At 44.2% G+C, this 24,154-nt stretch overlaps 1 protein-coding gene and 1 long non-coding RNA gene across 4 annotated transcripts in view; one reads left to right on the forward strand and one right to left on the reverse strand.

The window, feature by feature from the left end:
• The window catches only part of LOC121336154, a 30,665-nt gene that overhangs the window by 3,583 nt on the left and 2,928 nt on the right, over nucleotides 1–24,154 (forward strand). Inside the window, exons 3-5 of one of the 2 annotated variants that reach the window (XR_005952703.1) lie at nucleotides 2,873–2,997; nucleotides 23,330–23,499; nucleotides 23,625–23,829. This is a non-coding gene — a long non-coding RNA (uncharacterized LOC121336154). Of the gene's footprint in view, nucleotides 1–2,872; nucleotides 2,998–23,329; nucleotides 23,830–24,154 lie in introns of both variants that reach the window. The other variant, XR_005952702.1, reaches the window with a different exon arrangement.
• Nucleotides 5,487–23,301, reverse strand: LOC121336151 (neurotrypsin-like). Of its 2 annotated transcripts, XM_041405023.1 has the most exons (16): nucleotides 23,048–23,301; nucleotides 20,971–21,016; nucleotides 19,512–19,748; nucleotides 18,080–18,203; nucleotides 17,193–17,368; nucleotides 17,017–17,115; nucleotides 16,718–16,865; nucleotides 15,684–15,862; nucleotides 15,145–15,286; nucleotides 13,932–14,134; nucleotides 12,895–13,036; nucleotides 12,439–12,644; nucleotides 11,803–11,881; nucleotides 11,445–11,567; nucleotides 10,673–10,953; nucleotides 5,487–9,148 (listed from the first exon to the last, which is right to left on the reverse strand). In XM_041405023.1, the coding sequence occupies exons 1-16, from the start codon at nucleotides 23,153–23,155 to the stop codon at nucleotides 8,838–8,840; spliced, it is 2,604 nt and encodes an 867-aa protein (XP_041260957.1). In that variant the 5' UTR covers nucleotides 23,156–23,301; the 3' UTR covers nucleotides 5,487–8,837. The 2 variants fall into 2 exon arrangements, with proteins under 2 accessions (XP_041260957.1, XP_041260958.1); XM_041405024.1 differs by lacking the exon at nucleotides 17,017–17,115 and having other exon boundaries at nucleotides 23,048–23,299.

A 24,154-nucleotide genomic window follows, 5' to 3' on the forward strand; every position in this document is an offset into this window, starting at 1 on the left:
TTACTGAGCATATGTTGTCTAGCATCTTGTATTTCACAGGATACAAATATATTTTCCTCTTCCTTTCACACTAACCTGCAGGAGCATTTGTTTTTGTTTTCACACTTCTTCTGCCATTACCAAAGCTGACAGTCTGGCAGGGTCCAATATGCACTATACATTCACAGATAAAAGCACCAAGCTACAGGGAACTGAAATGTTCTCCATTTTGCAGAGGGGAAAGGAAACAACTACTACACTGCAAGTCCTCTTTTTTCTCAGTCAGTATCACATTTGGACATTTCCTTAGCCAGTGTGAAAAGATTGTGAAAGCAGTATAATAGCTCTCTCCTTTGTCCAGAGAGCAGGTTAGATACATCCTTTATGGAAACTCAGCAATAGATAACTCAGTTTGCCTAGAGAGTTTATTACCCTAACTAGCAATGTTATACCATTGAAAGCATCCTAAGTACTCCAAGAAGACTTTTGATGCAGGCAAAACATAGTTCCTTGGCTTATTTTCAGTTCACCAAAAAATAGTCAAGGAAAATCGATAAACGTGACACTCCTTCTCTAACAATCTACAATTTTAGAAATCAAAATTGGTAATTAAAAATAACAAGTGCTGCAGTAACACACCTTTGCTGCAGAAGGGAGGTTTTTGTATTTGTTTTTGAGGGTACAGGCAGCTGGTCAGTGAAGGATAACTGTTAGGGAATGTAGGAAACCCATTTGTTCATGCCAAGGCCAACATACACTGCTCTGCAACATGTGCAAGCACACCTTGGCTAAGTGGTTTTTTCAACAGGCTCCTTCTTTATCAGATTTAGAGAACCTCAGATTAAATCTATTTTCATCTCTCTTCTCTAGGCAGGATCGACCCTTAGGAGGTACTGACAGTGGTTGTTTTGTGCACTGCCTCAAAGGCTAACAGCTTTTTTAGTCAGATCTTCATTTTCAGCCATGTTCCTGCAAAATGCTGCGACATGATCCTATAAAACTTCCTATCCAAAACTTTAATGCATTCCCCAGTATAATTATTTCACATATTTTCTTGGGGGAAGGTAACTAAATTTATGTCATTCTGTCATCACCTTTAGTGTTAAATTTAGCAAACTGTATTTGTTTAGGATGGTTAAATATGATAGCAGTAGGAATTTAGTGACTAGTGGCACGCTCTGCTTATTTCTTCAGGAATCTTGTGTGTGGTTACCCCGACTCATCTAAACAGAGGCATCTGATTCAAACAGTGCATCATCCCTAAGTTTCAACCACAAAGTTGCATCAGTTTAACCAAATTGTTAAACCCATGTAACTTGAAGACAAGCCTTGCAGGAAAATAAAGATTTTTCAAGTCTTAATCAACATAGCTGTGGCTTAAGCATGTGGGGAGTTAAAAGGCTTTCTGTTGAGACTTCAGTATAATTGTGCAGAATAACAGAATCTGCTTCTTAGTCTTGCAAGAGATAACAAAATAGTAAACCTGAAGCAAAGGAGCTTTCCTCTGGTATGTTTGGTTACTGGTTCTAGAATCCCACAATCAGAGGTTATAATCCTACTTTACCTGCAGCAAGCTTGTACATGCGAGCGAGAAGGGGGAAAAAGCAAGGAACTAACCTTTAGAAGTACATGTTCTTTTCATACAGCTCTGGTTTACACAGAGAAGATTAGTTAAATTGAAAAGAAAAGGGTTTCATTGTTGTTTGAAGTGGTTCTGTCCTGTTTCCAAGATGAAAGTGACAGAAGAGTATAAAGTTTTGCAGTGGTTTCAGCTGAGTTGGCCACTCACACTGCCACAGTAAATCCCCGGTCTGTGCAGCGAGGAGGGCGCCGTGCGGGCTGGCAGGTGGACAGACAGCAGAGCACGCTGCTGCAGTACCCTTGGCAGTACCTGCTGCTGGCTCCTGAGCCCCAGGGCTGCCAGGGGCTGGCAACCAAAACATCCTCAGCAAATGCTTCCCAACATGATTAACTTGCTGAAATTTTAATTCCTGCCAGTTTGTTTCTTCTGTTGGGCAGCAACTGAATATGAGCCCAGCACTGAGTTCCCCCTGTTCCTAGCTCAGCCCTTAGCTGCCCTGATGCATGCATGAAAGCCACTGCAAATATAAAGGGATAGGAGACACAAGGCCTTTTGCTTAGCTGACAGAGCGACACAGCTTCACAGCTTCTCATTGTGAAGCTGATCCAAAGAAGTTGGTTCTTCCTTTCAGGTGACAGGCTAGTTTTGAAAATCTGCAAAGAGAACAGTGCCTTTTATTTCTGGCAGAACGTGTGGGATTTGAAAAACAGGGAGGAGAAGATCAAGTGGTGCACTTGAGGAATTTGTCTGTCCTACCTGTCCTCCATCAGCACATCTTAAATCCAAAGGTTTCTCTAAATATAAATTACTCCAGCTGGACCATCCATATTTTGCTGGCTCTGCTTCCTCTTTTCACTTTTGCACATAAACAGAATTCCATAGAAACCTCCTACCAATGCCAGGAACCCATTGTAAACAGACCAGTTTAAGAGCAGCACAGGACTCAGCCCAGAAAACCAAGGCAATTTGAGCAGTATCCTGTCTCCCTCCACTAGTAAGAGGAAATTGTACCCAAGTAAGAATTTTGTCAGTGGTGATACCTGAATGCCCTTCTTCCTCTCTCCCAATGAATATGGTAGCTATCCTAGTTAGAAAACCACATGGAGTAAAGCTCAGTTTTCTCCTCATTCATATTTCAGTTTCAAAATCCAAAGGTGCTTACGAGTAGCCCATCTGAAACAAGTAAGCTCCTGCATACACCTCTCCCCAGCCTTTTCACCACAGGAAGGCAGTAGTCAAGTGCTGTAATACAAAATGATATTTGACAGACTTGTAACCTTAATCACAGCTTCAACATTGTTTCTTTTCCAGGCAGTGACTGCAGAAGAGCCCTGCAGGACTGATGTTTTGAAGCTGTGCCTGCTGACCCATGGAAGACCAGCTAAAATGCCTGAACTCCGCTTCCCAGTTTTGCTCAAGCAAGAAGGGAAATGTAGGTAGGTGTAGAAAACTCCAAAAGCAGGCATGAAGTGAGGAAAGTGTTAATTAACTACAAGCAGTTCTTTCAGTTCTTTCTTCAGTGAGTGCATGTTGGTTTCCAACAGCAGGCTGGAGTCAGTACATTCAAAAACTTACACACTATAATTTTTGGAGTCTGAAGGCATCAGCTACACCGAGCTTCAGTCTAACCCTAGTGACTTGGAAAAGTCATTGCATACCTTGCAAGGAGCTGGACCATGTTTCAAAACAGACTTTTTTAACAGAAATTCAGGTTTCAGCAATGAGGCAGCATGGGTAGAGTATAACAGTGTTTTTGAACAAATGGCTCACTCAAACTGAATTTTCCTTATCCCATTTCCACTTTTCCAGAGGCTGGCTTTGACTCTTAAGAGTGATGACACATGAATTGTAGACTAAAAGGAGACTAAGTCATGCAGAACAAGTTTGTATAGGAAGATCACCTTTAAGAACAAATTAGAAAGCTGATGTATTAAAGCCTGTTAACTTTTTTAATGTAATGAGCTGACCTGCTCTTTACCTGTTCCAAATGGCAAAAAATGTGACATTTGAAGAACTGTTGCCTTTCATTGTAAGGGCAGCTAACGTGATGCTGACTTTGTGACATGCTTTAGCATGTTGAAGCTTCTAAAAAAATAATAATAGAAAAATTTAATTAACTCAGTGCTGAAAAAAAAACCCTAAAATCTGCCCTTGGAACAGATTCCTTTATTAAATATAAGACAGACCCCCACACAGTCACAGTATAATCCATTTATTAGCATACCTTGTGAGCCATTGGTGGTGATCCAGGGGACATAACAGCTTTGGCACTTGACTGATTTCAGAGGTACTCAGCCCTTAGTAGAAAAGGATTTTAATAGGACTTGAGTGGGCTACTACACAAACAAGTTTCTGATGTGGCAAGTTAAATAATTTTCCAAAGAAGGGAAAATGGAACCCAGGAGGTGTGCATTAGTCCAGGCCAAGTTGCCTTGTTCTACAAGGAGTAGTCCCAACTTGGTTACCACCAGAGGTGATTCTGTTCTCTCTAACTGTAAGAAACTCCCAGTGAGTCTATCAAAATAGTTAAATACCACAGTGTAGTTTCATCTCCCTGAAGTTTTCATCTGATTGCCAAATATACACATAAAAATCTCTCTTCAAGTGGTTGATGAATCACTGCAGCTCTTCTGGGGTGAAAAGACTTCAGGATACAGGCTTCAGAAAGAAAGGAAGGCAGACAAAAGGCAGATGTACCTCTGTTACCCCTGAGATAGCAAATGCCCACTTTTCTTGTTCCTCACCAATGCCTCCAGTCATACCTTAGAGAAACTGATCTGTTATTTTCTGCTACAGGCTTACAGAGATTACAAGGATAATTGACATCATGTCCAGCTTAATAAACAGCTGCCTGATTAATCATAGCTTAGAACATAATTCATAGAAATCATCAGAGCAGTGTTCAGCCACAAGAAAGTGATAAATCTTTAATCCAGCTTCAGGTAGCCAAAGTGTGAACAGGTTTGACATAGTACCACTGCAGGCACTGCAGGTCAGGAAGACCCCAGTACTGAGGCAGTCTTTGGAGCACTGGGGCAGCCTTTGGAGGACTGCAGTATTCTCTCAAAGGGGGATAGGAGCAGCACTAAGAGCTGCTCCTCAGATCCTTACCATAGCCATGTTTCTACTCCTGCCAATGGTCCCAGCCACTCACAGTGATGGTCCCTTTCTCACACAACCATGATGTGTGAGAACTCTGCTATGGAAAGTTCTCTCAGAGCATCCATGTGGCACAGTGCAGCCACCAGCAACACTGACTGAGCTCTCAGCTCCTGGAACCAGTGCACATGCTTTAGCCTTATCCAAAGGACTAATGCTGTGAAGATGGACTGTCTCAGCCCTCCATGTATGTCAGCACAGGGAAAGGTCTACACAGCTCTCCAGGTGCTCCCTGCCCAGAGCTCCCTAAACAGAACTACAGCAATTTCTGTGAGCTTGGTGGGACTGCTGCACCTACCTGAGACACATGGGGAGCTAACCTCAATGGGTTTTCATCCCCTTGAAGCAAGGCTGCCACCAAGACCACACTAGCAAGTTTAAACTGGCTCCAGCATACAGACACAGCACTGAAATCACTTACAGAATTGCCTGCTACAGAAAACTGTACTCAAATAATCAGCAGGGGATACAGCCTCCCCTGGCAAAGTGCTTTCAGTTGTTTACCAAAGTTTAAAGATCCATCAGAAAGAGAAGACAGAGAGACAGTCAGCATGTTATCAGACACCTAGACAGTCTGGATTGAAGAGAGACAGAGAAGCCACAGCCTTAGAAAAGGAACTATCTCTAGAAAAATGCATAACAGAGAATATAAAGCCAGGCCACTTATTTCCTCTCGTGGCTGAGAACACAAGGACAGATGGTACTTAATGAAAACAAAAGGCAATTAATTCAGGAACCATAAAAAGAAATTATGTGCTATGGAGAATAAAATTATAATGGTTTTAATTGCCAGAAAATACTAGGATTGAAAGCTTAGTTAGATTAAAACCAAAAAATTTAAACATTTATATGGAAGATGAAGGCTGGTTACATTAAATAGTTTTTAAAAGTTAGGAATATAAAATCTTACACTTTAGGGAAAAAAAAAAAGAATGACAGTGTTTGTACAGCACCTAGAGGATCAAGTATTTGTACTTCCATTTTTAATGATAATGTTATAATAATATTACTTGCATTACTATTATAATAAGATAATAGTAATGCAAGTAATTAATTTAAATGGGTCAAGAACAAAATTCCCCAGAAGGAAAGGTTGTTAAAACTTGTTCGGCACAACTCATACTATTATCCTTTGAAACATCTGCTGCTGTCCAACATTACAAAATACAGTCCTAGGGTGACTGAGTGCTGTTCATCCAACCAAGCAGTTCCAGTAAGCCTCAGTGGCAAAGCACATGAGTTTGGTTTGGGCCACAGTGCCAGGTTAAACAGTGAAGAGCAACAGCTGTGTCCTGAAACAGGCCAGGTCAATGTAGGAGAGTACTGACAGGCTCACCTACAGCACCAGTAAGGTATAAAAGCAGGCAAAGGACATTGGATACTTCCCTCCTCCTGGTTCATGCAGGACTCAAACGGTGCAATTAAAAGGATTCTCACAGCTTTCATAGTGACCAGATCTAGGAGAAAGAAATATTTTAAACTAGAACATGGGAATTTCAGAAGGCAATGCCAGGCCCACATCTCACTTGTGTTACATGGTAATTTATGCTAACTCCTGAATGGCCACTTGCTAAGTAAGCTTAGGTAAATAACCTCACAGTGCCACCCTTCAGGTGTTTCTATCCCTGTTGGCTATAAACTGAAAGATCAAACCAAGTTAAACTAGAGATGTGACAGCACCCAAGGCACAGAAACTCCATTTGAGCTGCTGTAGCATGCTGGCTCAGGGGAAGCTGAAGGTAAAAGTCTAATCTCTCCATGTTTCCCAGACAGGTACTGCTCCTGCCAGTATAGAACTTGGCATTTAATCCCCCACAAGATGAGAGATCTGTGACATAATTGCCCTCAGTCCTCTTGGCATTTTAATGCCTGGGAGATAAGGAGCAGTCTGCAGCTTGCATTTTAGAGACTCTGCCAGGAGCCATAGGACAACATGGCCAGTGGAGCCAAGCACAGTGCTGCCAAGGGAACAAGTCTGGCATTTTAAACAGGGTTATCAGCACAAAGCTGTGCTCAAGACATTCAGCACCTCGAGAAGAGGCACAAACAGATCAGATTTGTCTCAAAGGCCAGTTTGCAGGGGTCCTGACATTGCATGTTTTAAAGATTCTAACAATTCTCCATTAAAATAAAGTTTGCAAGCAGGATTTTAGAACAGTGCATTGCAACACTGGTAGTCCAACTCTCCTATAATACCTGGATAGGGTAAATGAAACTATATAGTTTAGCCTTCACACACAAAAATCAGCCACCTAGTCAGGTCAGCACCTCTATGTTAAGCTAATTTATAGAAGACAAATTAAAGCTTTAGGCAATCAGTACTTGTTGAATCCAAGGTAATTTCTAGGATTCTGTCACCACATGCCCTGTAATTTGACACTGCTAATCCAGAGACTGTGCTCTGCCTTCTGTTCTTGCATTGGTAATATCTAGATACTGAACACCTCAATGCCCTGAGTGCAAACCTTTCAGACAGCAGGTCAGTGCCTGACCCAGTTACTGCCTACCCAAAACATGCACATCTGGCACAAGCTCCACGTGTCCATTCTGTATTAATCCTCCACATTTAAGCCCTTGGTTATACATCAAAGCTTTTTACTCCTCCTCCTGCTCAAACCTGTCTCCTCTCTGCTTTATCTGTACACAGTGAGAAGATGCTGCACTGCACAGCTATTAAGGCACTTAGCCCTTCTGTCTACTTATATTTTTTACTACTCAAGAACAATACATTAACTTTAAAAAGTGCTTAAGGCATAAGAAGGAATTCTGTTCATTTGTTTGGATTGAAACAGAAGGAAGAAATTGTAATATTCAATAACCCCTGCTTTCTCTCAGCATTGTATCTGTTCAGGCTGAGAACTACAGCTTGATGACAGTGCTTGCATACCCTCAAGTTAATCCAGTTTACTCCCACTGAGAGGAATGGAAAGAGAAAGAGTGCAAAGAAGAGAAAAAAGGAAGCATGGCCCAGAGGTCTCAAGAATAGGACACACTTCACCAAAGTGGGAAGCTGCTTAGCAGCACACTTACTGTTTTTCACAAGGAGTGAGTAATTTGCTTGAGGTGTATCTATATGCCAGGAGTAATTCCATGTTTCATGGAAAACTGTGAACACAGAAATACTAAAGACTAGCAGCACAAACAAAGGGCAGCTAATAACTATGATGAATAAGAGACCAGTAGGAAGTCCCCACAGTGCTGTTAAATCATGATTCAATGCCTGAATGTTTGAGATTAACATTACATTTGGATTAAAGAAAAATGACATGTCTATTCAGCCACTTGAGGTCCGTCTTTTAAGTTCTTCATAATAATCATGAGGGCAAGAAAGCTACTGCCTCTCACACCAACAACTGATTCTAGAAGATGCTATTTAGGGGAAGTAAAAAAAAGCCCAACCACACACACAAACTAGTATAGCAAAAAAGCAGCAATAAAACCACAGCATCTGGCAGCTGGAAATGTGATAAAGGATTACAGCAGGAGGGACAAGCATCTCTTAGTCTAGGCAGACACTTGAAAAGGATCCTATGGGAGCAGACCTACTATTCAGAAGAGAAAAGGTTCCCCCTAGAGACATATCAGGGAAGCTAAAAAACCCAATTGTTGGCCTGTTCCACAACTCAGGTCAAATCTTCTCATTCCTGGAACTGAAGATAGCTGTTATGAAAAAAAAAAGTGAAGATTTCCACTATGCCAGCACCTAGTGCCATCTTCCAAGCATCTCACCTCTCCTTGTAGCATGTTTCAACTGTCCAAACATACAACCATGAATAGATTTGCAGCAGTAGGTATCTCTCTACGTCTACCATTTCTGTGTGCCAGGGCAAAGGAATAAGTGTGATTGCATTAAAGGATTCGGATATTTAGAGCAACATATACTGATCATTGTTACCACTGTGCACCTGCTTTCTCTGCTTACAGATTACAGACTAAAGTGAAACCAAAGACTTTAAAGAATCAGTCATAACTGTTTTCCTTCCAGTTCTACATTAAAATCTTTTGCCAATGTCCAACGTCAAAATAAATCTCCATCAGTCACAGACCAGAAGCCACAGCCTTCTGCTGCTGCAGGGCAAAAGGACCACGTGCTGAAATTCCAAGAGCTCGGTCATTCTCATTTTAGCTTGGTCACTTTCTTGATCCAGGGTACAAATTTGCTGACCTTTGTGTACACACCGGGCGAATCCTTGCGACCACAGCCATACCCCCAGGAAGTGATGCCCAAAATGATCCAGCGTCCATTTGATCTCTGACACATGAGTGGCCCTCCACTGTCACCCTGGCAGCTGTCCACACGTTTATCTTCAGAGAGGTTCCCAGCACAAATCATGCGGTTGGTGAACTTCCGCCCGTAACGAGCCTCACAGTCTTCCCGTGGGAGAAGGGGCACCACCCCCTGCAGCAGGGTTCTGGAATAGGACTTCCCTGGAATAAAACAGACCAGCCAGACTGATTCACATACAGGCAACAGTAGTGACCTGGTGCAACAGTGCAACCAGACACTTAGACATTTCTTGTCAAGTCTGCAGCATAGAAATAGGCTGAGCTCAGCATCTCTGAAACCACGAGAACTTCAGAAAACAGTGATGCCAAGCCAGACCACAAAAAAAGAGCTCTAAGATCAAAGATGTGGGGAAGAGGGTTGTAGAAAAAGGTTAGATCAAAGGATGAGTCTTACTCCTGAGTCTGTCAACAAGTAACTTGAACCTTGTTCAATTTATCTCACCTCTCCAAATCTCAATTTCCTCCTCAGTAAAGCAAGGACAGTGTTTTCTCAAGAAAATAAATGTAGTAGTATATATTAAGTGCTCAATTCTCAGAAAAGTTTTAGAAGATGTTTCAGAGGCATTCAAATATTATTCAAAGGGAATTCCCTTCATCTTTGGCCAGACTTGAGTTTATTTGATCCCATCTCTTTATTAGCCCAGGGTTGCTCAGAACATAAGGCTAATATGCTGTATTAGAGTATGACCTTTCTGTGCCCAAGGTTTATGTAAGTTCACAAGGTAGTAGGTAACTGCTCCTCATTGAGAAAGCAGGGTTTGGTGCGTGGGAAGGATTCTAGCCACTAAGCTCCAATACAGCTTAAGGTAGTTACATGGCTAAGTTGCTCCTTGATCCACCCCAAACATCCTGAAGTGACACGTGCAACTGGCACAACTGGACTCCAAAGGCAAATACGTACTTGCACTTAAAAAGCTGCGGTAATAGCTAGGGAAACAGCTGAGGACAGGCAAGTCCAAAATCAGCAGATGAGCTCCTGGGGCTTTTGGCAGGAAATCTTTCTAAATGTATGGCTTTTCTCCAGTCATAGCAGCCCCAGAAAGGCCTCCGTGCTCCCTTTTATGTAGGAAGCTTCACAGCAATATGCTCAAAGAGGACAGGTCCAGGCTGTCTTGAACCCAGAGCAGAAACCAGACTCAGAGTCCATCTGTCCTTGCAGAAATACACACGGAGATTAAGCAAGGTAGTCTGAGAGAGATTTCTCACTGAGAGCTCCTTCTACCTCTAAGTTCTCACTTCACTATGACAGTACCATGAAGAAGGCAGGTCATGGAAACATGGGGGCCTCTCACAGGCTTGGTATAGCGGCTCTGCACAGGCTGCTGCTCCCTTAGGGGTCTACTGTGGGCAAACACATGTGTAGAAATGGGAAGAAAGAGAGGACTGTGGCCAGATGGCAGCATTGGTCTCTCCCACAGCTTCAGAGGGATGCTATGGAAACCAAAGCTTTCACCAATATTGAGCAGACTCAATAAGCCTCAAAATCAGATGAAAATGCAATAGCATAAAACCCAACTCATCTTCCTATTCCTTAGCACCACGCACTGGCACAGACAATGGGAGCAGTGAGAACATAGCCTTGAATTGACATAAATTAATGGCCCATTTAGGCTTCTGAAGGCAAATTTCCTCACCTCTCTTGCCTCTCAAAGCCCCACCACTCACCTGTGTCTCCCCAGCCGGAGATGATGCAGGCTTGCCTGTTGATGTCAGACCTCTCTCTCCTGTCAGGCAGGCAGATGGGCAGAACGTGGTGATTGAAGGAGAGACAGTGCCCTTCTCTGCCCCGCATCCGGACCAGGGCTATGTCATTGTCATTGCTGCCAGCCCAGTAGTTCCTGTGGAGGACAATCCGCTCCACAGGCAGCTCCCTCTCAAACTCATCCTTCACACCTGTGTGGTAATCGCCCACGCGCAGGAGGTAGCGCCGCACATCAACACCAAACCTGGAGAAAATCAGACTCAAGATGTCAATACTACTGCTAGAGGAAAGCAGACTTACACAAGTCTCAGTTGCTATGAGACTGAACCACCTCTTCACACCACAGTGGTAAAACAATTCCAGTTGCAGGACTGCAGGACCTCTTTAGCAGATATGATCATGCCAGCTGTTGCAGATTTGGCATCCCAAATCGCTGTCTACCAGGCACAGGGCTTTTGTTCCTATAAAAATTATTATTATAGTTGCAACAGGCTTGTGAACCGACCTGTTCACAGTTTCTTAAAGCACTTAAAATGTCAAAATGCTGTTTCCCTTTATGCTGTAAAGCCTCAGAGTTATCCCCATAAGCATTCCAAGATCACACACGTCACAACCTGGATGTCTTAATTTAGAAACCTTGCTCATGTAGTTCCACTGGGCTAGGAGGATAAACTTGTATGAGGTTATCTTGTCCATCATTGAGTATCCCTTGGGGCTCCCCACTCCCAAACACACCTTTTGAAGCAGTGGGCTGCAGTCACCACCCAGCAGCTGCTGATCAGTGTTGCTCCACACAGCAGACGAGTATCTCGGCGAAAACCCTTCAGCCGCAATGAGGCCTGCCATGGCCAACTGCCTCTGAAGAAGAAACGGGAATAAGTGGTCTCACACACATGGGAGCCATTTTCCTCTTTTCCCATCCACTCTGTCTCATCTGAGCTCAGCTGGCTTGCATTCTTCCCTAGATACTGGTTCAAACCAAGTTCAAAAATCACCAGTGAAAATGCATTAATGTAGTCAGCATCTGCCAGGCTATTTCCAGAGCCTGAAGGAAAGCTGAAACCAGTCTGACTCAGCAATTACAAAGCAGTACCTCAGAGACTTGTTTCCACCTATGATCCTTTTCTTGCGACGATGAAGCAGGCGCATCCCACACACACCAGACTCTGGACCTGCATGGCAAAGTTAGAGCAGTTGGGTAGGGACCTTCACCTTAAGTATCAGCATTGCTGTCACAGAGCCAAATACCATTCAGTTTCTCTGAGGTCGCTAATCTTCTAGGTAATTGACTGTGTTGTGTTGTGCCTATGGAATTCATAGAACATTTGATCCCCCAGGTTTCCTTAATTTCACTGGAGGTGCTTACCTGAAGTCTCTATAGTCTCATGCCAAGAGTGGAACCTATACTTATACGTCCTCAGTACTCTAAACCCCAAAGGTTGTTTATGGGTGCTGTTCTAAGGAAGTGTATGGTGACTTGGCTGTGGGGAAATTCTGCAGTCTCAAAGGCCTGACATGGGTGGAGCTCCTCAGACTAATTTGGAACACTCTGTGCTTCTAAGAAGATACACTGAAAACAAGAAAAACATAGGAGGTGCAGGACAGGACATGCTTATTTTGTAGGTGAAGTTTCAGCTGAAGACAAGAATGACAGGGAAAAACCACAAAAGCATGCAGAGATTCTAAACCAGAGCTCCAGATTCCTGCATAGAAGAAATGGAAATGTCACCTGTTCTCCTGATATCTTGGACCTTTTCTTCCACGTAGTCACAGATAACCCCAGCATCCTCACTGTGCCAGCAGCTGTGAATCCTGGTGTCAGGTGTGGCACATTGCCCCAGGGTGTGCTCCATGCCACTGCATTCTATGTTGTCCAGATGGATGGGCCCATGGCCTTCGCCAAAATAAGCCATTGCCCTGGCTTTTGCTGTACCACTGCAATTAGAGAGAAGGTGTCTAATCTTCAGTGAGCAGGAGCCAAGTGAACCTGGGGCACCAGTGTATTTTAAGTGGAATAATATTTATGTGTTACTCCACACACAGACAGTAGTAGAATGAGAAGAGCAACCTACTCCCTCAAGCATATCTGGCTGTGCCAAAACTAAAACTAAGCCCCCAGAAACAAGTCCAGAAGTGCCCCCGAGAGGTGTTTCTGTCTGTAAGATGCCTGTAGCACAGCTCTTACCTGAATCCCAGTTGCCTGCAAACCACTGCAGCATCTCTGTCTGTCCAGTCATCGTCACAGACACTGCCCCACTGCCCATTCAGCAATACCTCAACCCGGCCCTCCTTGGTGCTCTCTCCATCCACCAGCCGCACAGGAGGCCCTGAAGGAGAAAACACATGGGCTGCTGCAATCCAAATAACCAGAGGGGTCAGGTGTCCAAAACTTGAAAGAAGTGTGTCTACATGAAGACTTTTTACCTCTGTGCTGAATCAGAAGATTATATACATACTAATTTATTTAATACATACTGGAAATCATCAGTGGATCATACTCTGAAAGCTGAGTAAAGAGGAGAACAAGAACAGAAAGAAAGTTATTAACTCCTAAGCCAAGAGTTAGACAAGCTTAAACATGCCTGGGAAAAAAAATCCATTGAATTGTAAAACTATGACATGATTCTAAGCAAGAGAAGGGTTCTACATCCAGGAAAAACAAAAATGTTGGATGCCAACTATTTCAATAACAAATGTCTGACAAACTGGAAAGTCTCCTGTAGTAAGGAAAGGGGAGAGCATGAGGCATTATATAAATGAATAAATTATACTAATTTGAAATACTTTCACAATTTTAATTAGAAGTGTGCCATCCACACAAGGGAGTGCAAACAGCAACTCCTTGCATCTGAAATCCTCCTGTCTTGGCAAGATGTGGCACTAATGTAACCACACCTAAGCTTCCTAAAAGGTCTAGTTAAAGCGTTCCCTTGAGCAATGGCACGCTAAGGCAGCCACTGTCCCTCAGCCCCTGAGGTTTGTTTCAGAGACTGCCAATACAACTCTCTCCAGTTTCCACTTATCTGCTGGTCTGATATTAAGTCTGGTGGAGCCACGGATTTGTGGCTCTGCCCTAATTCAGCCAGGGCTCATTCCTCCTCAAAAAGCAGACTCCTTGTTGAAACAGCACAGGGAAAACTCCCACATCTGCCAGAGCTTCCAAGGGAATAGACCAGAAGGTGAAACTTTCCCACTGTTCAGGGCAAGAGTAAGGTGAGTTACCCAGGCTGCCATCCATGACCGTGTTGCTTTCTGGGGAACAGCGGACTCCTAGATCCTCAGCATGGGAGCAGTCATGCTGCCCCCAGTTGCTGTGGGGACAGTCCAGGAGAGACAGCTCTGTCCCCACACATGCCACATCATCCAGTAAGATGAAGCCTTGGCCAGCAGCATAGTCTCCTTCAGAGGCCAGGGCAGCAGGACCACTGGAGGAAGGAAACAGAAAATAACATTGAAACTCTAAGTGCCACAGAAGTACCAAAGCTCAGATCCAAAGAGAAACTCCCCCATTTAACTATGGTACTGGTGGCCTCCTGACCTAAACCACTCAGTGAACACAGACCAAGCACCCTCACATCTCACCAGCTTCAGTTTTCAGGAAGGCCTCTCAGACCAGTCCATTTTCTAGTGTTTGGTCAAAGGCACGGTCAAAGGCACAGAGAGCCAGCAGAGGCTTCTTTGCACTTATAGCAGGTATATCAGTTTGGGGAGGGGCTGGCAGAGGAGGCATCAAAAATGTCAACATTTAAGTAATTCTACTTCTTTTTATAGAAAACAGCTACCTGGAATTGAACTGCAGAAAGCTGCAAACTTTGAGGCACTAAAATATAATATGTAGCTGAACTCAAAGGGAAGATTTTAGTACAGTCTTTCTTTCATCTATAAAGTTGAAATTTTAAAAGACCCTAATCATGTTAAAAAAATCCACACAACCCCATTTTACCAGCTCAAAGGCAAGAGTATCCTGATTTTAAATCTTTCCCAAACTCCTTCCTGAAGGGATGACAGCTCAGCAATGGGCTAAAAATCCCCATTACTACTCTCTTTTGCTCTAATGGTCTTTGTTCAGCTATTGAGGGTGATACATTTGGAGCAGATAGGTGATATCCTTCTACTGACAGAGCAGAAAAGACACCTGCAAATTTAAGGAGCATTAAATAAGATTCTCGGACTTTGCTGAGGGGTTCATAAGGACAGTATTAAACCTGTTATCTGCTTTCAAAACAGGCTGAGGCAAGAAATTATAGATTTATTTTTGCCCCTTGGAAAGGATGTGGATACCTATTAATCTTTCCTTAATAAGTTCTATAATGGTAATAAGCCTTCTAACAAAGACAGCGTTGAAGGATTAAGATCCAGCCTATCCCAGTGAAGCATGATGGAATCTAATCCTTGAAATCAGGAAGCACAGACACTACACACTCTCAAGTCCTACCTGAAGCCCAGCTGCCTGCAGACCACTTGGGCACCGAGGTCTGTCCAGCCATCATCGCACACTGTGCCCCAGTCTCCATTGTAGTAAACTTCCACCCTGCCTTCGCTGGGGCTGCGGCCGCCAGCCAGCCGGACCGTGCCCTCTGCAGGGGGTGGGAGAAGGAAAGGGCAGCACTCAGCAGGAGAGAAAAGAAACAGCCTGTGCACCACGGCTAGGTCTCTGTACCACCCACGAGTGAAAGAAACAAAAGAGACAGATGTCTGTGGGTACTCAAAATACAAACATTCATTGCTTCCAACATACCCATCTGCCAGGGGAGGATGCATTTCAGCCTTTCCACACTACCTGAGCAAAACCGTGGGAACACCACCAAGTCTGCCTCTGATCCATTCCCTTACTCTCTGCCTCCACATCCGGCAGCCCTTGTGGGAGCCATATATGGAAGCTGTGCAGGATCCTGAACCAGGGCTTACCTGCTGAGCAAGCTGAGTAATGTGGGGGTGAGACCGACCGCATCTGACGGAGCTGTACATCTGTACCTGTGAAAGGGTCACAGGAGACCCCAGCATCTTCAATGTGGTCACAGTTTTGCTGTCCCCAGTCACTCTTCTTGCACTGATCAAGGGAGAGTTCATTCCCTGAGCACTGCACTTCATCCAGCAGGATTGGGCCAGATCCCTGCCCATAGTGAGCCCATGACAAGGCTTTTGGGGTCCCACTGTAAACATTACAGACATGTATGCTCAGTAAGGAAGGCCACAGTCTTGTGTGCTCAGATTCTGCCTTGCACAGGGACTCTCCTATGCTGGTCATTATCTTCCCATAGATCATCTGTATTTTTGACACAGTGGAGTTGCCAACTGTTAATTGAAATATGTTATTGGAAAGTTTGTAATGAGCCCTTCCAGCAAATAATGAAAATGTTACTACAACACTACAACATGAACAGTTCAGACTTCTGCAGACAACTATGTAACATCAGTCTCAGTTACAATCTCATAACAGGCAAAACTCCTAAAACTGAGGGATCTCGAATTTGAACAATCTATTTTAAATAATCCTGTACTGATGTGATTTTCAAGAATGCTCAATATACAACAGCTCCCATGTTAAACATTGAATGTTAAACACAGAAGAATGAGGTGGTCTCTCTTGCTTTCCTGTCTGAAGAGGATAAGGACAGCCAGTGAAACTAGATGTGTTTAAACTTAACCAAGTAAGCAGCTGCAGTTCACATATGGAAATCACCATTACAAGTTGTCATTGAGGCCAACAAGATTTGTATTAGGACATATGCAAAAATGATGAATGGGGTAAACACAAACAATCCTGAGACAGGAATGTACCTTTTTTTTTTTTTTTTTTTTTTTTTTTACACAGCACAAACCCATAAAATTGAAAAGAATGGGGTACAAAATCCCTTCATAGGATGATCAGTCCAGAATTATGTTTCCCAGGGTTTCTGTGTATCTCCTATAGGAAGGGCTGTGAAGGGCAGTAAAGGGACAAGCTTTCATGTTCTTCATTCTGCCTACTTCTATTACCACTCCATGACAGACAGCAAGGAAATTACCTGAGTCCCAGCTGTCTACAGACTACTTCAGCATCCCGGTCGTCCCACTGATCATCACAGATGGTTCCCCACTTGCCATCATGGTAAACCTCCACTCGCCCTTCAAAGCTCTCCTTCCCCCCAACTATACGAAGTGGGGCACCTACACCTGTGCTTCAAGAAAGGAAAAGAGAGCACAACAGAACAAGACAGAGACAAAGCACATCCAGCAGTTTAGGGTGTAGAACCACTCTCTAGCTAGAGGAGCTCTCGTGATGCTGTCTTATCACATCCTCCCTTCTAGACCCCCCCACAAGTACCCGTGATTGCAGCCCCCAGAGTGGGGTACTGCTGGTCCAGAGATGTCTCCTTAATTGGCTGCTGTAGTGACCAGGAGTTTTCTGCCTGCAGACAAAAACCTGGCTTGATAAAAAGGGCATGTGGTCGTAAGCATCAGCCGTCTTTGGGAGATTGAGATCTTTCCCTGGAGATTTACCTTCTGGAGGAACACAAGTTACCACGGCACTCCCCTGGTTACAAGCTCCTGACAGAGCTTCCTGATAGCCACACTGCAGCAGGGCTTCCTCGTCTCCATGGCAGTTTGCTGACTGCAGGTGCAGGGGAACAGGCCATGGTCCAGAATGACTCTTCTTCCCAGCTGTGCCGATCTCACTGGTACAGAGGATGCAAGAGAGCAATGAAATGCCACAGCATGGCTTGATTTACAAGTTCCCTCCGTTTTTTGGCTCTCCAGTCCAGCTGTGGCATTTCACCTCCCAGTGTGCCCAGTTAATTGGAAGTGCATAAAAGGGTGACCATTTACAGTCTAATGGGAAAGCACAAGCAAGCACACAGCACATCCTAATCCTTTTATATGCCCACCTACAGCAGAGGAATTGGTGTAGTCAGAAATAGCACTCTTGTTTGAAAGCAATAAACAAACCCATCAATAGACTCAAACACCAAACTATCTGAATCACCTTCCCTCTCTGGGGACCTTATCTCTTTGCTATTTGGAAGTTTGAATGTCCAAATCCCAGATACCAAAAGAGAGCTCATACTCCCAAAATTTCTGTTAGAGCACAATAGTAACTCTAGTTGATGATCATAAAAAAGGGAATTGATCTCACAGCTCACTTTTCACAGCCTGGAGCATGAAGCAGAAACTATTGTTTGAAAAAATTCTTGCAAATGCTGATTGGGTTGGGGGTAGCCACAGAAAGAGAACAGTACAAAAGGACCCTGGTAAGTGGGAAATTAGACCACAAAACAAACTCCTTTCTGCCAGCCAACACACTGTGCCAGAGGGACTGTAACCACAGAGGCTGCTCTTTCAAAAGCCACACGAGTATGTACCTCTCACAACCAGACTGAGGTTCCCACCTGAGACCTAGTTGCCTGCAGACAACACTGGCATCCCAGTCAGTCCAGTGGTCAGCACAGATGGTACCCCAGAGTCCATTGAAGTACAGCTCCACACTACTGTCTTCAGCCAACCGCACAGCACCTTCCAAAAGAGAAAAAAAAACCCAACCAAAAACCAGCTGCTATCTGCTGATAGAAGTTTCAGACCAGCAAGTCTTGGACTTTGCATGTAGCTGAGCTGAACTGCACTTGGCTTCCTTCATCCCTGTTGTACCTGTGCTGGCACTAAAGCGATGTGCATGAAAGAGTGTGGGATGTGGCACCTTCCCAGTTCCAGCAATGGCTGATTGGGAGGATGGTTGTTTTTATGGTCTTTTCAAATCCATGGTAACACCAGCAGGAAATTTGGTGTCTGCAAAAGCTCTTGGATTCTCCTTCCGTGGAATGGGGATGATTTTACATGCTGTCTTCAAAGGGTGTGTGAAAATCCATCTAATTACTTCTGAAACTCCACTGATCTATTTCCATCAACCACTTCATCAACTATTTCCGTCATGCACTTCACCTGCATGACTCTGTTGCTACAGTGAGATGTTCAATAACAACAGATGAATCCTCTTTAAATTCTCTAAGAAAAGGAAGTGCCAATGTAAATACCCTTTCAATTCCCACCCCACTAAAAATTTTACCACTGTTTAGAAAGCATATCTCCTCGCTCAGTTACGTACTTGCAGAAGGACACACCTGTCTGCAGCACCTCACTGCAGGCACACAGCCCCACTACACTTATATTCTTCCCTTTAATGAAGCCATCTTTGAAAGCACATCAACTAGCAAGGGAAAAAAAAGACTGTCAATTCATTTATTAAACTGGTGTTTCAACTGTTCTGCAAAATGCAGGAAAAGCAAGGAAGGTCAGAAAACAGGACATTTTCAAGAATGCTGCACAGTAGCCAATCCATTGAGAAAGCTCAGCTCCTTGCTTGCCTCAAAGTAAGCAGTAGTCCTTCTGCCAGCACTGAGGAAATTTAACACAAGCCTATGACCTGCCTTGCCACAGAAGATTTTATATTAAAGAAGTTTATATTTGAACTGCTACGCTTATATCAGAGGAATGCTCTGATGTGGACCCTAAAGGAGCAGAAGTGGGTTGTTTTCTACATAACTGAAACTGTTTCCAAAGCGGCATAAGTTAGCAGTAGAAAAAAAGAAGTCTCCTTGTATGAGAATAAAACATCTATACAAGGCATTACAGCTACAGCAGCTTAAATCCACCCCCTACTATATACAGACGTTCTTCTCCCACACAGGCTAGCCTCTACTATTAATTATTTCAACAATTCGGAACAGTCCTTGTACGGTGCTTTTTTCACAGGGTGTTCCACCTGCCACGTGCAAGTCTGTGCAGCACACAGTGCTGGCTTGAGCCCTGAGGCAGCACAGCCCTTACCTTGGTTACAGTCGCAGTTGGCCCAGCCGATGGCCCCTGACACAAGCCTGTAGAAGCACCAGGGCGTCGTTCCCCCGTCTGGGTTCCTGCAGAAGTTGTGGTCCCCCAGGCCACGGTCTGGGTACTGCTGAACGTAATCAGGGAACTCTGCCCAGCTGAGACACCGTGCCCCGGCCTCGGTGACCGCCAGTGAGCCGTTGTAGTACCCGAGAGGGCCCACGGCACACACGCTGGGCGCTGGGCACAGGAAGGGAGGGTTAGCATCACCTAAGGCATCACACACCAAAGCTCAGACAACATGGGACACGCCGGCTGGTTATGAGAAACACCCCTGGTGTCTGCAGTCTCAGCTGCTGCTTGCTTGATGCAAACTCTTATCGCTCTTCAAGGTGTTGCTCAAAGAATATTCATAATACTCACTGTCTAAACCACAAATTGATCTGAAGCAATGAACTGCCCAGACAGACCTTTGAAGAGTGTTAACTTAGGGCCCAAACATGATAATTTGAACTGATTCCCATTACTGTACATGCAATACATGTACTCACTTGGGAGCAGAACTGTACAAAGCAGGAAGGTGGGAAATGACACTGTATTTCATTGCATGTACCTTCTCTATACACATGAGCAGATCACCTGGCTTATCTGAGCTTGGCTAATATATTGGAAGAGAAAGGGAATTTATTTTGTGGGAAGTGCAGGTGCCAGTGTCTCAGTGCCCATGTGAAATATCCAGTGTAGAAATACCCAATAATTAATTTATTATGGTCCTTAACAAAGGAGAAAACTCTCCATTCATGGCACTGAAATAATGAAGTGGGAAAAAAAACACCCAGTTTTGTGGGCTTTATAGAGTCCATAACATGGGAAGAGTAGACTGAGAAAGGGACATGTACAGCTCTATTCACTAAGTAAACAGAAAGAAGCCAACACTTTCAGAAAACCCTTCTGCACCTGGGGCAAAGAGCAGGGGTACAAAGTAACTTTGCATCATGTCATTTGCCTTCTAGCCACTGTCAGGCCCAGAGGGGGTAAGTGAAAACTGAAGGTCAAATGCAAGGTACAAAAATGAGAAGCAGTTGGAAGTCAATGCCTGGAAAACAAATCATATGTGTGGCATCAATTGGGACCCTCAGAGAGGGTGTCTGAGAATTCAGTAGTTATTAGAGCAGAGAAAAGGTAAGCATGCAAAAAAACCAAGGCAAAGAAAGAGATTAAAGGAAAAGAACATGTGGGAGGAGCAGGGAGCTGCAAGAGCATTCAACATGAAGGAACAGAGGTAGTCTGGCCATGTTGGTGAAGGAGATAAACAGGCATTGGGACAAGAGAAAAGATTGAAGAAGTGATGAAAAGAAAGGAAGAAGGCCAGGTAGCAGTGGTTTATTGTGCCTATGGTCTCAGATCACCACTGGAGGAAAGAGCCTGCCCAGTGACTGAATTAATAACTTCTTGTTCTTACCTGCACTCTGCAAATGGTTTTGGTTGGGCTTGGATCCCAGGAAAGCCTGGAAAAAGAAACAGAGCAAAAGCAGAGAGATGATTATCCAATGAAATAAACATGGGCATGTCCTAAAAGAAGCTCAGCTTCAGGCAAACACACCCTAGTAACCATCCTCTTCCCTGGTCTCCCCAATGCTCCTCTTCAAATACAACCATAGCTCTGTCCACTTAAAACAAAATTAATAGCTACTGGCCTGCAGAGATTTACCCTTGATCTAAGCACTGCATTACTGGGCTCTGCTTGGTTTTGGGTTTTTTTTTTTTCCAACAGAGAAGTCTGAGTGATATGCCTATGGAAAGGAAATCTAGAAGAAAATCATTATTATCAGTAAGAAAAATAATATGTACTCATTCTCTCACTGTTTATAGGGCAAGTCATCTACAGCTATAGTAGCAGATATTTATCTTCTTGAGTGACAGGATGATGCCCTCAGGATACCTGATAAAATGGTAATAAACATCCATGTATAAAGTGGGAAACATCCAAGGAAGAAAATCCAAGGCCTTTTGAGGATTCTGGTTTTAATACTTGAAAATATGATATGGCCTATGGTGTTGTTATCGAAATGAGGTTAAATAGCCAAGACCAAAAAATATGAAACAAAATCCTCAGAATTCTAGCATCCTGTCTGGCCCCAAAACTGCATTTCCTCTTATAGGCAGGGTTTTTTTGTGGTTGTAACGTGACTATAGACAGATTTCCACTCAACATCACTACATGATGGGCAAGCAAGTGCAAGACCTTCACAGACTCAGAGTGAAAAGAAGAAACTGTACATGCTTCTGCTAGCTCCTTGTAGTTTAATTAGTTTCTAAACATTCTAAATGAACATTTCTAATACTTTTATATGAAGAAAGAGTTGTAATTCACAGAGCAGAGATGTGTGACTAAAGGATACTAGCTATTGGTAATGGTTGTGGTTTTCTTCAAAATGCAGTAATTTTGCCTCTCTCAGTTTCACCTCTTCCTGGAAAATAGGAACAGTTAAATTTGGAATTAAACCAAATCCACTTCTGGAATTAGCAGAGGTAATTCCGACAGAAGCCTGACAAGAACAACACCTATTCATGTCAGATATCATTTTCAAATCAAGCTTATGAATATGATCCAGAAGGTGCTGACAACCACGGCCAAGCTCCAGCATCACCTCCCAGAAGTCAGAATGGATACTGCATATGGAAGATGAATTCCTGACACAGTTCAGTAGTAGCAAATCAGATCTCAGGTTCATATGCACAAAGAGAAACACAGATAAACCCTTTTCAGGCAAAAAATTCATCTATCTGCATGTATCAGGCTGTTGCAAGCCCACATAAGGGTTTCTGGACCAACAACACTGAAGGACTTACCCGAGGATCTCAAAGCTATTTGCAGAGAGTAGAAAGTGATCTAAGCTGTACTTTTGTGACTGCACCACAATCCAGGTCCCTCAATCCCTAGCTTTTAGTGCACACCTGCAGACACATGTAAGCCTGCCAGCGATACAAGGATGGGTCAGACTAATAACAGGATATATATGAGAGACTGAACCTGGGGACCATAAACAAAAGTACTTCAGTCCAAGTAATAAACTTCCCTTCTAATGAAAAATTAGTTCCTGTCAGTTTCTGTAGCAACTTCCAAAATACCCCAACGCTGACCATCGCCACCAATTAAATTCAGTGCAAACAGCCTATGCTGCAGGCATTGTCCCAGGTCTATAAATCATCTGTCCACAAGCAAGAGAGACAATCAGCAAAGAACAGAAATAAAGGATCTTTCCTGCCAAGGTCACCGCAGTGCCTGAGAAACACTGGAAACCCAAGCCAAAGCATCTGCAAGCCCTTGTGTATTCTGCTTTCCTGGTTTATTTCTTTTTCTGAAGTTATATGCATAATGAAACAAATCTCTCCCCAAGCCCCCAGTCCTTCCCAGAGACCACATCTGCCTAAATGCTCTAGAAAACATAGTCAAGTAATAACAAGATCCACTTACAGTGAGGATATTATAAGAGCCATGTGACTTATAAGCAGATAGAAAAAGAACCTTTTCTTACCTCCACACATCTGAGACAGGATAGCAGACTTGAGAGCTCTACCAGGAGCCCGAGTATTTTGGAGATTTCCATCCCTCGTACAAAGTGAGCAGAAGGTTCTTCAAGCATCACATTCTCGTTCAGCTGCCAGGGTCTGCTTTCCCACGCTAGCCGCTCCGCACCCGAGGGAGCGGGGTGCCTTTTCCATTTCCACGCAGGGAAAGGGATGTGAGGAAAGGGATCAAAGTTCCCCGCAGCATCTTAGAATTTCACTTTCCCGTTCCTCTCCCCATCTCTTCTCAGGAATTCTTCTCTTCAGAAAGGGGAAGAAGAGAGGAGAGAAATAAGGGAACGGAACGAATTTCTCTAGCACATTGGAAGACGAGCAGAGGCGAGCACAAGCGGTAAGGGCTGTGCCTTAGCCCTCTCCTCACCCCGCTGTCCCCTCCTCTCCGCAGCCTCCCGTGCTCCAGGTACGCGCTGCTCCCAGCGCCAGCCTCCGCCTCCCGCCCCTTCTGCCCAGCGGCGGGGCCAGCCGCCCGCTCGTCTCCTCTCCTGCAATGCTCCTTCCCCAGCTGCCTTTCCCCCTCTTCCCAAGGCACAGAGGCTGCAGCACGGCAAGGAGCTGGGGCTCCTATTGCAAAGCCCCCAGCAACAACTGGGAAAGGCAACGGCGTGTGCGCGTACATTTGCCAGAGATTAGACTTCTTGGAAGGAATCTGGACTTTATCCCCCCCACCGCTGCCTCCTCGATTAGCAGCTTGCAGCTTCCCGAGGTCAGCTCTCCTCAGATTTGAACCCAGGTAAATAGGACCCAGAAAACTCTACATTAAGCAGCTTCCAGATCTCCCCCGGAAAATCCACAGGTGGCACAGCCCTCTCCAGGGTGCTCCCAATTTTCAGCCCTGTATCTTGCCATCATGGGTATTGCCACCACAGAACTTTGCCATCGAGCGTCTCCTTGACCTTGGGCTGTATTTTTCCTCAATTGGCTAGGATGCTTTCCAGAGGGTTAATCATTATTGTATTACCATGAACAATCCCATCCCATGGGGGTTTTTAGTGTTTTCAACTTGCTGGTCCTCCATAGGAATTAGGTTTCAAGGCTACAAGCTGTAAATACTACTA

The sequence above is a fragment of the Onychostruthus taczanowskii genome, unplaced genomic scaffold, assembly GCF_017590055.1.
Source record: "Onychostruthus taczanowskii isolate IOZ18803 unplaced genomic scaffold, ASM1759005v1 scaffold22, whole genome shotgun sequence".
NCBI classification, from domain to species: domain Eukaryota; kingdom Metazoa; phylum Chordata; class Aves; order Passeriformes; family Passeridae; genus Onychostruthus; species Onychostruthus taczanowskii.